The sequence below is a fragment of the Zalophus californianus genome, chromosome 12 (assembly GCF_009762305.2).
Source record: "Zalophus californianus isolate mZalCal1 chromosome 12, mZalCal1.pri.v2, whole genome shotgun sequence".
NCBI lineage: Eukaryota > Metazoa > Chordata > Mammalia > Carnivora > Otariidae > Zalophus > Zalophus californianus.
Window position 1 is genome coordinate 25,387,229 of NC_045606.1, and position 16,024 is coordinate 25,403,252.

The window sequence follows — 16,024 nt, forward strand, 5'->3', positions numbered from 1 at the left end:
TTTTTCTCCTAAATTATCTCACTTTTTTTCTTATTAATATATAGGAGCTCTTTTATATGTGGTATATCAGACATATATATTTTACATATATCTTTTACTTTACACACTGATACTCTTAAAAAATCTTCTTTAAAAGAAATCAACTTTGACTCAGAGATGTGGATGGAATACTCTAAGCTTTTTAGTCTTTGGCTAATGCACTGAGAAGTGAAAGCAACACTCTCAGGTCTGTACATGTGTCTGTTACTGGGCGGGGGCTTTGTTAGAGCTCTGCTTTATTCACAGCTTGAACAGTTAGTATTGGGAGGGGGTCTTTTCTGGTGTAGTCATATTACAATAATGGCCATTTATTGTTTCTGGATTTCAAATGAGGATCTTCTGAGGAGGAAAATCTTCTTTAAAAGGTCAGCAGAATGTCTCCTTGTCTACAGGAGAGATGAAGAAAGGGGTGTGTGTGTGTTGCTGTCTGGAATGAATCCCCACTTTAGGACTGACTCCAACCCTCCTATATTTCCACCTCTGACTGAGGTATCAATTTAAAGGAGATTCAGCGTATTTAAAATATTTCACCTGAAGAAGATCATTAAAAGTACTTACAACGAGAAATAGGACAATAATCCCATGGAATGAGAGGATTTCCCGTGTAACACCAGGGACCATGGGCATCATCATCAGGATTCCGGCAGTAATTCTTATTCAGCTTACTAGCATCTGGCTCCCAGAAGATATGCCTGCATAAACAACAAACTCTAAACATCACAAGATGCTCATTTCATCCAACAGAAACAAACTGTCACCAAGAAGAAAAAATCCTAACATGTAATTTTCATTATAGATACAGTGCAAGCTTCTATTTGGTGTGAATTTTGGTTATTTTCTTTTAGACTTATTCCGTTGCTGTTCTAGCAGTTTGGAAGCATGTTCTCTACTCAGGATTATGGAATAGGACTACATAATTAGCACAGATAAAATGGTGAAAAATTTTGTGACTTTGCTTCTCTTTAATAATTACAGCAGCAAGGTGACCACCAACACCCCTATGCATAGAAATGGAGAAACACTGCCAGAAAAAGAGCAGATGACAAAGAAGATCAAGGTTATAAAATACATAGAAAATGCAAGCTATTGCAAAGTATTTTTCATGTTTCAGAAACATAAAAAGCATCACTAACAACACCATTATGACAAAGGACAGAAAGATACTCTGAAAAATTAATAATACTGTGCTAATGAAATAATTAAAATCTAAACTTTCAGTGATTATATACTTACAATGTATGAGTTTTTGAAAGATAACTGAGTAACACTTTCTCATTTTACATCTTAACTAAGTTTATTACAAAAGAAAAGCAAAAATACTCTGTTATTTTATTAGACCACGCCCAGTCATAAAGCATCAGTATTTATATTTATTTTGATAAGATTAATAAAGCCAAATTCCAAATGGCCATCCTCACCAAGTGATGAAAACTCTACAAGTAACTGAATTTGTTTTGGATTATTAATTACTACCATGCTTGAGTGTAATTAATGGGTCATTTAAAAACTGGAAAAGCTTGGCCAGGTAAGGATGAACTATCTTTCTGAACTCAGGTTCATTTTCTGGACCAATAATAACAGCAAACACAAATAGTACTTACTGTGTGCCAGATTCTATTTTATGTGATTTACATATATAAACTTAGACCAACCTAATGAGACTGGCTGTAAGATTATTCTATTTAATATTTGACGAAATAGAAATCCACAGAAAACAATTTTTCTGAGGTCACGTGCCTTATAAGCAGTAGAGCAGAGGTTTGAACAAATGGTTCTTTCCAGAGTCAATGTTCAAAACCACCATTCTGTACTATGTCCTTACCCAATTGCTGTTTATTCTTAAACCAAAACGGTACCATGAAACTTTACCATTCATCAATTTACGCAAACTGTTTTCAAATGACTTTTAACTATTTCCTAATGTCCAACCCAGACTCAGTGAATTAAGGTTATAACTGTGAGTTCCCTAAATAAATATGTCAGATATTTCCAGTGATATGTTGGTAATGTTTAAAAGGGCACTCTGAGAGGTGTAGGAAGTCTTTATTTGTTGTCCTTGCCAATTTCTGAGGTGTAAATTCTTCTGCCATAAAAAATATCAACTTTCCAATGTCCAAATCTTCAGAGATTGGTACAATTGTCTCTCACAAGTCCATAAGAGCTAGATCCACCAAATAGCAGTGCTGAAATTAGCATTTAATCTTAATCATGCTAATTCTCACTTAAAATTCTGTAATGAATCTTAATGCTTAGGAAAAAATCCAAAGTTCTAAACACAGCTTACAAGGCTCTATATGGTCTTGCTACTGGAGAATTCCTTTTCTGTGGACATTAACCAAATTACACTATCTTTCAACCTTACCAAAATTATTTCTGATTTTCAAACTCTTCAGTCTGTGGGCTTTGGGACAAGCTGTTCTGTCTGCCTGATGTACTCTCTTCCTACACTTCCTTTGACCAACTTCTACTTAACATATATGCTCCAATTAATTTCCCTTTCTCTAGGAAGACTTCCCGACCATCTAAATCTGGATACTTCTTTGCACTTTCATAGCATAAAATTTGCTATTTTTCATAATTTTTATAATATGGTATTGGCATTTGCTGTTGGCTGGCATTCTAGAGTGTGAGATCCATGAGGTTAGAATTCTGCTTATCTTTGAAATCCTAGAGCTGCAGTTTCCAATACAGTAGCTACTAGCCACATGTGGCTACTGAAGAATTGGTATGTGGCTAGCCCAAGTAGGTGCTCTAATTCAAGCAGATCTTGAAGCTTTAACATGAAAAAATGTAAAAGATTTCATTAACATTTTTTATATTGAATACATATTGAAATGAAAAGGCTTTAGATACATTGGATTAATAAGAAATATTATTTAAAATAGTCTTGCCTGTTTATTTTTACTTCCTTAAATGTGGCCATTAGAAAACAAAAGTACACGTGCAGCTTACATATGTGAAATGCATATTTATGTTGGAGAGCACTGCTTTAGAACTCTCACTATTTGTTTGTGAAGTAAATTAATTGAAACCATATCATCCACTAGTGAGTACATTTTGGAAGAGAAGTAAAGTAGGACTAGAGGCAAAATAACTCAATCTCTCACAGCCCTTAAATTCTTTTTTTTCTTAAGATTTTATTTATTTATTTGACAGAGAGAGAGAGACACAGCGAGAGAGGGAACACAAGCAGGGGGAGTAGGAGACGGAGAAGCAGGCTTCTTGCTGGGCAGGGAGCCTGACGCAGGGCTCGATCCCAGGACCCTGAGATCATGACCTGAGCTGAAGGCAGACGCTTAATGACTGAGCCACCCAGGTGCCCCTAAATTCTTATTCACACATATAGAAATATCTTCCACATAGATTGTGATGGCCAAATAAGATAATAACTCATGGAAAGCAACCATGGCATAAGTACTTGATCAAGTGATACTAACCTTTTTCCTTCTATTCAACTGCATATGCTATTCTGGGATTTTGGTAAAAATCAGTTTCATGTCACAAGTATGTCTCAGACTTCTTTAGTAATTTCAAACACACTAGCACTATTGCTATGGTGGAATGACAGACAGTGGCAGACATATTTTTCTGTGAATATGTCCAGTGTCAAAAATCTCTAATTCTCTGAAATATATAGGTTTTTTCAAATATATATTATACATCCCTTTAGTTCTAGAAAAATTTAATACATTAAAATAAAGCTTTACTAGGAAACCTGTTTCTATAAGTTTTTAATAGTTAAGTGGATATTTAAGCTATGTGTGTACATGAAAACGGTAACTTACTGATTTTTCATGAACTGATGTTAACAATAATTAATTATGAGAACACAATCATATAATGCACTATTTGAAACACTAGATTTGCCACTTAATTATGCACTGTCTTATCAAGTTATACAGTTGTTTTCCCAATGTGATATATCATCCTTGAAGGTGAAGCCAAAACGTATGCCCATTTTTTTATTAGTGTCTCCCATGGGCACCTATCACAGAACAGAACACATAGTAAATACTCAATAAAAATGTGCTAGATTGAATTGCTTATTTAAAAGTTTGGGGGCTCCTGGATGGCTCAGTCGGTTAAACAGCTGACTCTTGATTTCGGCCCAGGTCATGATCTCCAGGTCAGGCTCCCAGTGGGGAGTCTGCTTTAGGATTTTCTCTCTCCCTCTGCCCCTCCCCCCTCCCTGCTTGCTCGCTCTCTCTCTCATATATAAATAAATCTTTAAAAAGAAAAAAGGTTGTTACATGAAGGGAATACACTAAATTGAGTTGCACAGAATAACAAATCTAATGTTTTTATTAGCTTACTATAATCCATAAGAATAGAAAGAAATAGCAATGTGCATATCTGAATATAATATCTGCTATTATCACTACATATTATGTATTGAAAGAAAGTTATTTACACACCTGTGCAAGTCTTCCATGTTCTTCTCCCACATTGAACATGTTAGTCCAGATCGGGTTTTGGATAAACTGCCCATATAATTTTTGCCATTCCCACGATAACAATCTAAACATAAAATATATGAAAGAGGACTAATGAATACAGGGAAGTATAGAACAAACACATTTTTACAAGCATGCAAATTCATGAAAGTCAACATAAAAGGTGACAACACACTCTGTACAAATCAGATACTCAAATATTCAAGTTAAAGTATCTTTATTTTCAGCCAAATTTCTTCTTCCTTAAAATAAGGTTTATGTATCTCATTACAAATTGAAAAAAAAAATCAAAGAAAAACGTTACATAAGTGACCCTTAGGGATACCAAAGAAATGAGAATTTTTAGAATGACATATATATTTCCCAGCATTTTCTTCGGAAAAAGTAAGCTCCACAGAAAAGTCACAAGAATGACATAATGAATACTCATATACTCGTCGCATTTGTTGTGTTTTGATTTTCGTCTTTCACGAGATTAACATTCTGAGTCACCCAAGCCAGCTGTTTTGCAAATGCTCTTTAATTCCATTTTGTCTGATTATTTTCTCATGATTAAAAGCAAGCTAAAGACAGGATTACGACATAGATGATATTTTGTCCTTTTCAGAGCATTTTATCTTGTAACCTATGATGTCAGTTTGTTCCATTATCGGTGGTGAGTTTGATAACTTGGTTAAGTGATACGAAGGAAGATTGTTGGGGCCCCTGAGACTAAGTATCTTATTTCCAAATAAATTTTCAGAAAATGGCTTAGGCATACTTTGTTTACCTTTGCATGAATTAGTCATTACTAGGCTGGTTTTAAAATAGTTGTTCTTCAATTTCCTACATTTCTTTATTTATTGTCATTTTTTTCTTCTCCCCTACTCCTTCCATGTAAGTATTCTGCTACTGCCACTGGTGCTGCCGCTGCCACGGCTACTACTAGTAATACAAGTGCCTGTAGCAGAAGTGGGGCTATGCACATCTGTCCACTTTTTACCCAGCATTATATATAATCTATTCCTGTTGCTCATTTTGATACTCAAAATTGTTCCAAAGTTAGCTGATGGAAGCCACTTTAAACTGGCTTCTGTGCCTTTTACTGTGTCCCATATGGTTTTATTTTTCATTTCTCTTCCCCAGATGAGTAATCTGTGTTTTACCAAACATTGATGGGAGGGTCCATATTCCTAATTTTAAAATATCATAAAAAAGAAGTCAAATTCTTCCAAACATGTGCGTTGCAGTTCTACATTTGAAAAGAAACACTATTCCATATTTTAAAATAATAATACCTATTTTAAAAGTGACGATCCATTAAACATTCCTGATTTTTATATGACTGAGAACTGTAGACTTGTAAAATGTTATTTACAAATATTACAAATATACATCAAGATTATTTCTGTTTTAAACTTGGTAAGCCACGCCCCTGGGTGGCTCAGTTGGTTAAGCGTCTGCCTTCAGCTCAGGTCATGAGCTGGTATCGAGCCCCATGTCGGGATCCCTGCTCGGCGGGAAGCCTGCTTCGCCCTCTGCCACGCCCCCTGCTCGTGCTCTTTCTCTCTCTCAAATAAATAAAAAAAATCTTTAAAAAAATAAACTTGGTAAGCCATAGTCTATCATAATTGGCTTTAAATATACTTTTAGGGACGCCTGGGTGGCTCAGTGGTTAAGTGTCTGCCTTTGGCTCAGGTCACGATTCCAGGGTCCTGGGATCGGGCCCCACATCGGGCTCCCTGCTCCACGGGAAGCCTGCTTCTCCCTCTCCTTCTCCTCCTGCTTGTGTTCCCTCTCTCGCTGTCTCTCTCTCTGTCAAATAAATAAATAAAATCTTTAAAAAATTTTAAAAAAATGAATAAATATGCTTTGTAATCATAATAAATACATACAAGTCCTAATAAAAACTTTAAATAAATAATTTAATAACTTGTTCAAGAATCAGTTAACATAGTGAAAAAGTATATTCAATAGCCATGTTGTCAAATCCGTGGATCACATTTCGTAGTAACACTATAAGGAATTTGGGCTTAAATATAAAAACTCAAATAAGATAGGATTTGATACAGATAACATAGCAGTCATTCCAGTGCACAATAAAATTGCTTTCAGAAAGCAAAAACTTGTAAAACCCAATACTTGTACATAAACAGAATATACCAATGAAAACATTTTCCTCTGATGGTGTGTTTTTTGTTTCTATATTAGGAAAGTTTAAATCTTTAGCTGTTAGGTAGTAAATTCTTTAGATAGATTCTTACTTAAAGAAAGCAATTGTGTGATGCAATACACTAGTGCTACTTTTTTATAGATTTTTGGGTTTTTTGCATATATGTTTTCTATATTGGAGGAAGAGATCCTCCTCACCACCACTACCCTTTTATTTGAATAAAGGCTATGATATATTTTCTTTCCTTCTTAATAAACTTTTTATTTTAGAATAGATTTAATTTATAGGCAAGTTGTAAGTTGGTACATAGAGAGTTCTCATATACCACAGTTTTCCCTACTTTTAATATCTTAGATTAGTATGATAGATTTGTCATAACTATTGACCCATTCTGATGCATTATTAACTGAAGACCATATTTTGGTCTTCATAGACTCAGAAATATCTTTAGTTGTTAACCTAATATCCTTTCTGTATTCTAGGATTCCACATGATACCACATTATATTTAGTTGTCATATTTCATTAGGCTCTTTTTTTTAAAATGTTATATGTGGTTTTTTTTTTTAAAGATTTTACTTATTTATTTGAGAGAGAGAGAATGAGAGATAGAGAGCACGAGAGGGAAGAGGATCAGAGGGAGAAGCGGACTCCCTGCTGCAGGGAGCTCGACGCAGGACTCGATCCCGGGACTCCAGGATCATGACCTAAGCCGAAGGCAGTCGCTTAACCAACTGAGCCACCCAGGCGCCCATCATTAGGCTCTTCTAAATGTGACAGTTTTTAGACTTTCTTATTTGATGACGTCAGTTTTGAGGAAAATTGGTCAAGTATTATTTTGAGCATTTTTTTAAAGATTTATTTATTTAAGGAGGGAGGGGCAGAGGGAGAGAGAGAATCCCAAGCAGAATCCCCCAAAGAACACAGAGCCTGACACAGGGCTGGATCCCACTATCCCATGACCCTGAGATGACCTGAGCCGAAATCAAGAGTGGGATGTTTAACCAACTGAGGTACCCAGACACCCCCGGTCAAGTATTTTTTTTTTAAATGTCCATCAGTTGGGTTTGTCTGATGTTTTCCTCATGATTAGATATGGGTTATAGGTTTTTGAGAGGAAGACATGAGTTTTTTAGCACTTCTTTTTTTTTTTTAATGTTTTATTTATTTATTCACGAGAGTCAGAGAGAAAGAGAGAGGCAGAGGCAGAGGGAGAAGCAGGCTCCCCGCCGAGCAGGGAGCCCGATGCGGGACTCGATCCCACGACCCTGGGATCATGACCTGAGCCGAAGGTAGACGCTTAACCATCTGAGTCACCCAGGAGCCCCTTTTTGGCATTTCTTAACTTGCTGGTGAAAGATATTCCAGCCTCACCTTGTTCTTTTCTTGTCCCAGGCCTTCTGGAATCATCAATTTCTCCAAGGGGCCTTTGTTTATTTTAATGATGAAAAGTAAGAAGATAAGAAATAGGTGTCGAGGGTGCTTTTGTTATATGTGAATTTAAGCATAATTTCCATGTGTTTGAAGGGAATTTATATATACATACTATTTTTTTAGAAATCTCAACGTATTTTGTTCATTACTTCAGTTTTTTGGTCCTTTAGTTTTTAGTTTCAGAATTTTTATATATTTAAAATATTTTCTCTTTATCTGTAATATGCACTTCAACACTTAGATCCAAATTTGTCATTAGTCTTTTTATTTAAATATGGGTTTGGGGGGCACCTGGGTGGCTCAGTTGGTTAAGCATCTGACTCTTGATTTAGGCTCAGGTCATGATCTCAGGGTCATGACATCAAGCCGCATGTTGGGCTCTGCCCTGGGCATGGAGCCTGCTTAAGATTCTCTGTCTCCCTCTCCCTCTGCTCCTCCCCCCGCCCTGCTCCTGCTCTCTCATGTTTTATTTCTCTCTCTAAAAAAGTAATAATTAAATAAAATAAAAATAAATGAATATATATGTGTATATATATAGCGTATGGGTGTACATGAGCGTTTGCCTCGGTAGGTTTGTAATGTAGTTTATAGTTTTATTTTTCTTTTGCTTCCTCTAGATTTTGAGTGTTAATTAAAAAGCTTTTCACCATATCTAAGTTAAAAAGGGATTCTTCCAATTTTACTTCTAGTATCTATATGGTTCCCTTTTTAAAATTCAGATTCTTATACATTTGAAGTTTATTTTGCGGTATGGTATAAGGCATGGATTTAATTTTATCATTTATAATTTTATCCATTATTATACTTTAAAAGTTCATTTTTCATCCAGTGATACATAGTGCCACATTTTTAATATAATAAATCTCTGTAAGGAGTCTGTTTCTGTCCTCTATGTTTTTTCCAATTGTCAATTTATTCATTGCACTAGAACTAAAGTCTTAATTACAAGCTCTTTATAAAATGTTTTAATATCTTATAAGGTTAAGCACCTCTAATCACCCTTATTTTTCAAGATTTTACATAATATACTTATGTGTTTATTCTTCCCAGAGAACTACAGAATCAGGTTTTTTTGTATCAAAAACAGACTTATGCATCTATTTCCTAATATCACATTACATTTATAAATTACTTAAGTAGGAGTGCCTGGATGGCTCAGTCCATTAAGTGTCCAACTCTTGATTTTGGCTCAGGTCATGATCTCAGGATTTGAGATCGAGCTCCATGTCAGGCTCCAGGCCTGCTTAAGATTCTCTCTCTCCCTATTCCTCTGCCCTTCCCCTGTTAGCGTGCGCTCTCTCTCTCGCTCTATAAATAAATAAATAAATAAATAAATAAATAAATAAATAAATAAATAACTAGCTTAGGTAGAACTGATGTATTTATGATGTTGAGTTCTCATATCAAGAACAAGGGATGCTTTGTCCCATTAAAGTACACTTTTGTGGCTTTCAGTGGTGATTTTAAAATGTTATCACATAAATTTTGCACATTTCTTTCTAAATTTATTCGTTTCCATCACTTTTGTTGCTATTATAGATATACTTTTCTCCTTAATTAAATCTTCAAACTCATATATGAATGTTACTCTAGTGAATTTTATTACTTGAATTCAATTTTCAGAGTATATTACTATTACATCATTTACATAAATAAAGATCTTTTGCTTTTTTACCCAATCAATATGCTTTCTTATTTATAAGGAATAATATCTCCAATACAGTGTTAAAGAGGAATATGTTAACCTACATTTTATAATGTTAAGGAGTAAAGATAGTATACTTTCTTGTTTTCTTTTTTAACTTCCTAAGAATGTCTGTAATGTTTCCCCGTCAAGTATAATGGATAAATGCTTTTGTGTATGTGGGCATGTCTATGTGTCTATATGTGTATATGTTAAAATGTGAATATATATTTTAAGGAAGTCTCTCTCTCTGTTTATATATAGATAGATATAGATATATGGATATGTGTGTATAATGTGTGTATTCCAGAAATTCTTATTTGTGTAATTTTATGAGAAAGGAGTGAATTTTGTAACAGGAATTTCAAAATTTGTTGACATTTATTATATGATTGTTTTTCTAAGACGAATTATTTTAATGGGTTTCTAAAACTGAATCATTTTTGTTCTCAGACTAAACTCCATTCAAACATCATGTATTATTTTTTAAGTTGCTTTATCGGACTTTTCACTCATTCGTATAAAATTTTTATATTCACAAATGAGATAAGTTTACTGTTTTTTTTCTGTGTTATCGTCATCATGTTTAGGTATTAATATTATAATGTCATCACTACTGATGGAAGTTTTACTATATTTGTTGAACTACATAGCAATATATGTAGCATTGAGATTAACTGGTCTGTGAACACATCTAGGCACAGTATATTTTTGATGGAACAGTTTTCATTAATAAATTCCCATATTTCTTCTATAAGAATAGGTCTAATTCTTTGACTAATTGAATTGATCAGGGCCAATTCAATTCAAATAATTTTAATTTTCCTAGTAAATTATCCATTTCATTTTTATTTTCAAAGTTTCTTATATGAGGTTATATAAAATAGTCTTTTAGGTCTTCTAATTTTCCTGTTTCAATGGTTTTTTTCCCCTTGATAATTACCATTTTATACTTTTGTCCTTTCTTTTTTTCTTGAGTCAACTAGCTGGTGATTATCTATTTTGTTAATTTTTTTCAAAGAACCATCACTTTGCTTTATTCATTAATTCTCCTGTTATTAGCTCTAGATATTACTAATACCGGATTTATCTTGGTGGTTTTCCTTTTTATACTGCTTTCAGCTTGTTTTTTCCCCAATACTAAGTTTGAAATTTCATTCACTTTCTTCATTATTTATGATATTGATATAACCATTTATTTTTTTAAGATTTTATTTATTTACTTGACAGAGAGATAGAGAGAGAGCACAAGTAGGCAGAGAGGCAAGCAGAGGGAGAGAGAGAAGCAGACTTTCCACTGAGCAGGGAGCCCGACATGGGGCTCGATACCAGGACCCTGGGATTATGACCTGAGCCGAAGGCAGCCGCTTAACCGATGGAACCACCCAAGCACCCCTTGACATAACCATTTAAAGCTATGAATTGCATCCCATTTACTGCTTTAAATATATATTATATAATTTAACAAGTTGTTTTAAAAACATTTTTAAAGAAAGTCTGTAATTTCAGTTTTCATTTTTTAATAGAGTTGTTTAATATTCAATTGGAAGAGCATTCATATATATGCTAATTCAGATGTTGCAAGATTTAGGAAGAACGTTTCTAATTCATCAGTCTATTTGTGTTTATATGTTATATGGAGAAGGATAAGAGCAACATCCTTTCGCGTGTATGTATGTGCATGCATGCATACATATCACATATTTAACAATGCATACCATTAGCTTAGCAGTATCACACAATGGCATAACCATTAAAACTTCACAGTTTTATGTTGGATTAGCTAACAGTGTCTCTTAAGTGGATTTCTTCATTTTTAACTTGCCCCACAGAACCTAGCACATTGTTGCATGTGTTGCATGTATCAGGTATAATATATTGTTGAAAATAATATAACATATTGTTAAAAGTAATGGAAAGGTCATTCTAAGGAAAGTTATATTCAATCCCAACTGTGCTAATTTGAGAATTTAGGCAAGTTATCTAAATTTCATAAAACTAATTTCCTCATCTATTAATTTCTAGATTTATTAGATAAACAATATCATCAGCTTAACTTGTACAATCTAAAATTCTCATATTCTGTTACCTGATTCTTTGGTAAGTGATATATATGTACATAAAAGCATCTTAATATACATAAGAAGCTTATTAAACAATTGTTCTAATTTCCCTCTATCTCAAATTATCAGTGCATGTTTAAATGAACAATACAGGGACAAAGAAGATCCAGCTGGTACTAAACCTCCTTTAAACATTGGTTTCAACTTTATTTCCAAGTGACCTTTAAAATCTGCAAAAAAAAAACAGTGAAATTGACTGAAAAAGGACTGAACCCCTCTTCCCTCTACAACTTTTAACAGTTGCTCATGAAAAATGGCACTGCAGAAAAAGTTAAAGGATGGAAGAAGTATGTATAGAACAATAAATCTATGAAATGGAGCTTTAAATTTGGCTTGGGCTTTTTAGGATGATTTAGGACTGACCATGACCATCAAAATTAAATTTATGAGAAAGAATATGATTATTTAAAAATCATAACCTTCAATTCATTATATACTAATAAATGCTCAGATTCCAACATCTTCGTTAATCTTTGACAAATGATTTATTTTTTAAGCCTATTTCAGTCTGACTTTTCTCTGCTGCTCTCCCTGAAACAGTGATCTTCAATGGCATATATGTTTCCCAGTATAATGGTGATTTATCCCAAACCCCACAGCTACACATCATCTCCACTGCTGACCCCCAGGTCCACATCACTCTCCTCTCTTTCCTGAATTACTGAAACAGCCGCATAACAAATTCTCCTGTTTGGGAGAAGTTGTCAGAAGTTCTGGCTGTTTTCCATAATGCACCCAGAGTCATCCTGTTAAAACTTAAACCAGACAGATCATCTAATTTATCTTTTTGGAACCCTACAACAGAATCCCTTCTCTTTCAGAATAAAAGTGTAAATCCTTCCAATTCCTATAAGGCACATGCAATTTTAGTCCAACTCTTCTCTAACCACATGCCCTGTGACTCTCCCCCTTGCTCTGTACTGATCACAGTGGTGTGCTTGCTGTCTCTTTCCTTTACTTTTCAAACACTGTCCCATCTCATTCCATTTGCACTTGCAGTTTTCTCTACCTCGAATGCTACAGCACATGGCACATGCTGCTTCTTCCAGGTCCTCCTTAAGTGTTCCCTTGGTATGTCAGATCTTCCCATACCATTAAAATATGAAATAACAACACCCTCCCCTCTAACCCTGGGACATTTTCTCTCTGGCACTTACCACAAACTAACTTATTCCCACTTCCATTTTGCTTGTTTTGTTCCTGTTTTCTGTTTGCTGGAGTTTCTGGAGTTCCATGGAGTCAGAGAATTTTGTTTTGTTTACTAGTATATCCCCAGTGTCTAAAACGGTGCCTGGCACTAGTATATGCTCAAATAAATGAGTGTTGAGCCAATGAATGTATAAAAGAAATGCAACTTCAGACTTGGTGATTTTGTTTGGGAACCAGCAAACCAGTGCAACAAGAAGTAGGTCTCTCTCGAGGCATTTCCCCTGAATCTAATCAAGCCCACCCTGCAAAATGTCAGCCATTACCTTGTCCACTTGACACATCACATTTTGGAATTTGGGAGCAGTAGCCAACTCGGATGTTTGGATCAGTGGTAAAACACCAGGGTGACTCAGCTCCATCTGGATTTCGGCAATAATTTTCTCTTAGGTCCCTATTGAGAAAGGGCATGTTAATGTAAATTGCCTGAGTTCTTACAAATGGTAAGTTAGCGCTGTTACATTTCTAGAATCCCAGAATGCATGCATGTTTATAAATAGAGTTCTAAGTTTTAGATTTAGGATAGTTATAACAATTTAGAATTCAGTATACACAAATGACATTGCCCATATTACTGAAATAAAGGCTGTCAGATGTCAGTATTCTTTTCATTCCACAGGCCCCAGGTTCCACAGAAACACTACTGCTTCATGAAAGGGAAAAAATAGTACCACTTCATTTTTCTCATTCTCAACACTTGGACTCTCAACTATTACAATTTTTAAAAAACTGGCCTATTATTTATTATGTTTTCATGGCCCATATATAATGTAGAAACAACATGTATTTCTCTTTGCTGAAGAAAGTCTATTATGAATAACTGTTAACTACTCTCATTTAAAATGGAAGTTCTACCTATCCAAACATTTGATACAAAAAAAAAAAACACGATAGCTTTCTTCCCTGAATTCTGTGCTTTTCTTACTTAATTTGCTGCATAGATTTCTTTCCCTTACAAAGTACTTCTTTATTGATTTATAAAAGTTATTTGAAATCTTATAAATATTTCTGTAAAATTAAGGCCTTTTTTTTTTATTATGTTATGTTAGTCACCATACATTACATCATTAGTTTTTGATGTAGTGTTCCATGATTCATTGTTTGCGTATAACACCCAGTGCTCCATGCAGTACGTGCCCTCTTTAATACCCATCACCAGGCTAACCCATCCCCCCACCCCCCCTCCCCTCTAGAACCCTCAGCTTGTTTCTCGGAGTCCATAGTCTCTCATAGTTCGTCTCCCCCTCCCATTCCCCCCCCCTTCATTTCTCCCTTCCTACGATCTTCTTTTTTTTTTTTAACATATAATGTATAATTTGTTTCAGAGGTACAGGTCTGTGATTCATCAGTCTTACACAATTCACAGCGCTCACCATAGCACACACTGTCCCCAATGTCTATCACCCAGTTACCCCATCCCTCCGCACGTATATTTTAAAAATGTATGTTGGTATAAAATATGTGCATTGAGTTTTACATCAAGTTTACACAACTTTGCTATTTTAAATGAATAATTGCTTAGTTAAATTCTTCTGAATATGTGTACATACACAATTTCTTACATGAGTATTATTACCAGTCATTAGAAATTAACAAAACAGGTGAATGGCACTGACACTGTCTCCTCTCTTTGTCTTAACTAAACTTTCCTCATTTTCTTTGCTTTCTCTACTTCAGTATTTATTTCTGAGGTGTGAAACACATGGGTCAGGAACAGAGACAACTGCTATGAAGAAAATGAGGGAAGCAAACCCACAATGACAAGTAAAATTTTGTTATAAAATAATGAAAAAAAATAACATGAATATTTACTATCTAAGCAAATACATTGAATTAACTAAAACAAACAAAACAAAACAAAACAAAACACCCATAAAATATCTCCTCTCTCCAGTGGATGGACCGACTAGTGCTCATAATTCTCCATCTTGAAATGTTAAGCTCTCTTATTAAAAGCCAATTACATAAAGCCAATATATGTTATTTATAGGCGCTATTTCAGCAAAGCCACTATGAATGGCACGTGTGTTATAAATTTCAAAAGCAATCATTTTATGTTCCTCATAACAAGGAGGACAATTTAAAAACACATGGCATTGTGGCTGTTCTGTGTAGCAAAAGTCAAGTGGTGGAAAAAAACAGCCTTGGAGAAGGTACATAACAGCAATATAATTGATATTCAAGGGCAGTTTCTTTGGCTTGATTCATCTAAACAATTGTTTTACTTTCCAACTCTTGAAAGGAAATCTAGAAACAGCAGAAAACATATTTAAAATCTTAAAAATAATATTGCTTCAAGGTCAAAAACGCATCAGTTTACATTGTTGATTGAAATCAAGGTATGCCTCTTCTTGTGAAAGAAAAAAAAATATGTAATCTCCCTTAAAATTAATGTGAAGTTTTAAGAAGGCACTAATTTGAAACTTGCCTGGTTATCATTACTGCTAATGATTTATTAAATGCAAAATCAAAGCTGTGATCAGAAACCTAGGGATGTGTCTCCCAAAATATGGTACATCAACCATCTGATTCAAAAATACCTAGAGTATTCATTAAAATCCATATTTGAGGTCCAGATCTCAGACCTAAGGAAGCAAAATATCTGGGTGGATGAATCTGTCTTTTAACTCCTGATTGTCCCTAGGCACACTAAAGTTTAAGAATTTCTAACACAGAAATTAGTAGAGTAACCATTCTACCTCATTTCCTGCAGAGTCTGCTGAAATTTATATGTGCCTAATATACTCACTTGCACTTGAAATTTTCAGGAGTTATGTCATGCTGGTGAGGATACTGGGCATCCCAACGCTGACATGGAATTCCATTCCAAATAGTATTGATGGTGCCCCGGTAACCTTCTCCTTGACCTTGAATGCATTCAGTTGTTTCCATAGGGACATCTGTGTCATTCATAGTACTGTGAGCTATTGGTA

The 16,024-nt window shown here is 34.6% G+C and overlaps 1 protein-coding gene across 2 annotated transcripts in view; it reads right to left on the reverse strand.

Annotated features, from left to right (window-relative positions):
• The window catches only part of HGF (hepatocyte growth factor), a 78,533-nt gene that overhangs the window by 22,051 nt on the left and 40,458 nt on the right, over positions 1-16,024 (reverse strand). For both annotated transcript variants that reach the window (XM_027574640.2, XM_027574641.2), the window contains exons 8-11: positions 15,841-16,015; positions 13,358-13,485; positions 4,455-4,557; positions 598-731 (exon numbers count right to left, since the gene is read on the reverse strand). In XM_027574640.2, the coding sequence (XP_027430441.1) occupies positions 598-731; positions 4,455-4,557; positions 13,358-13,485; positions 15,841-16,015 (540 nt within the window). The remainder of the gene's footprint in view (positions 1-597; positions 732-4,454; positions 4,558-13,357; positions 13,486-15,840; positions 16,016-16,024) is intronic.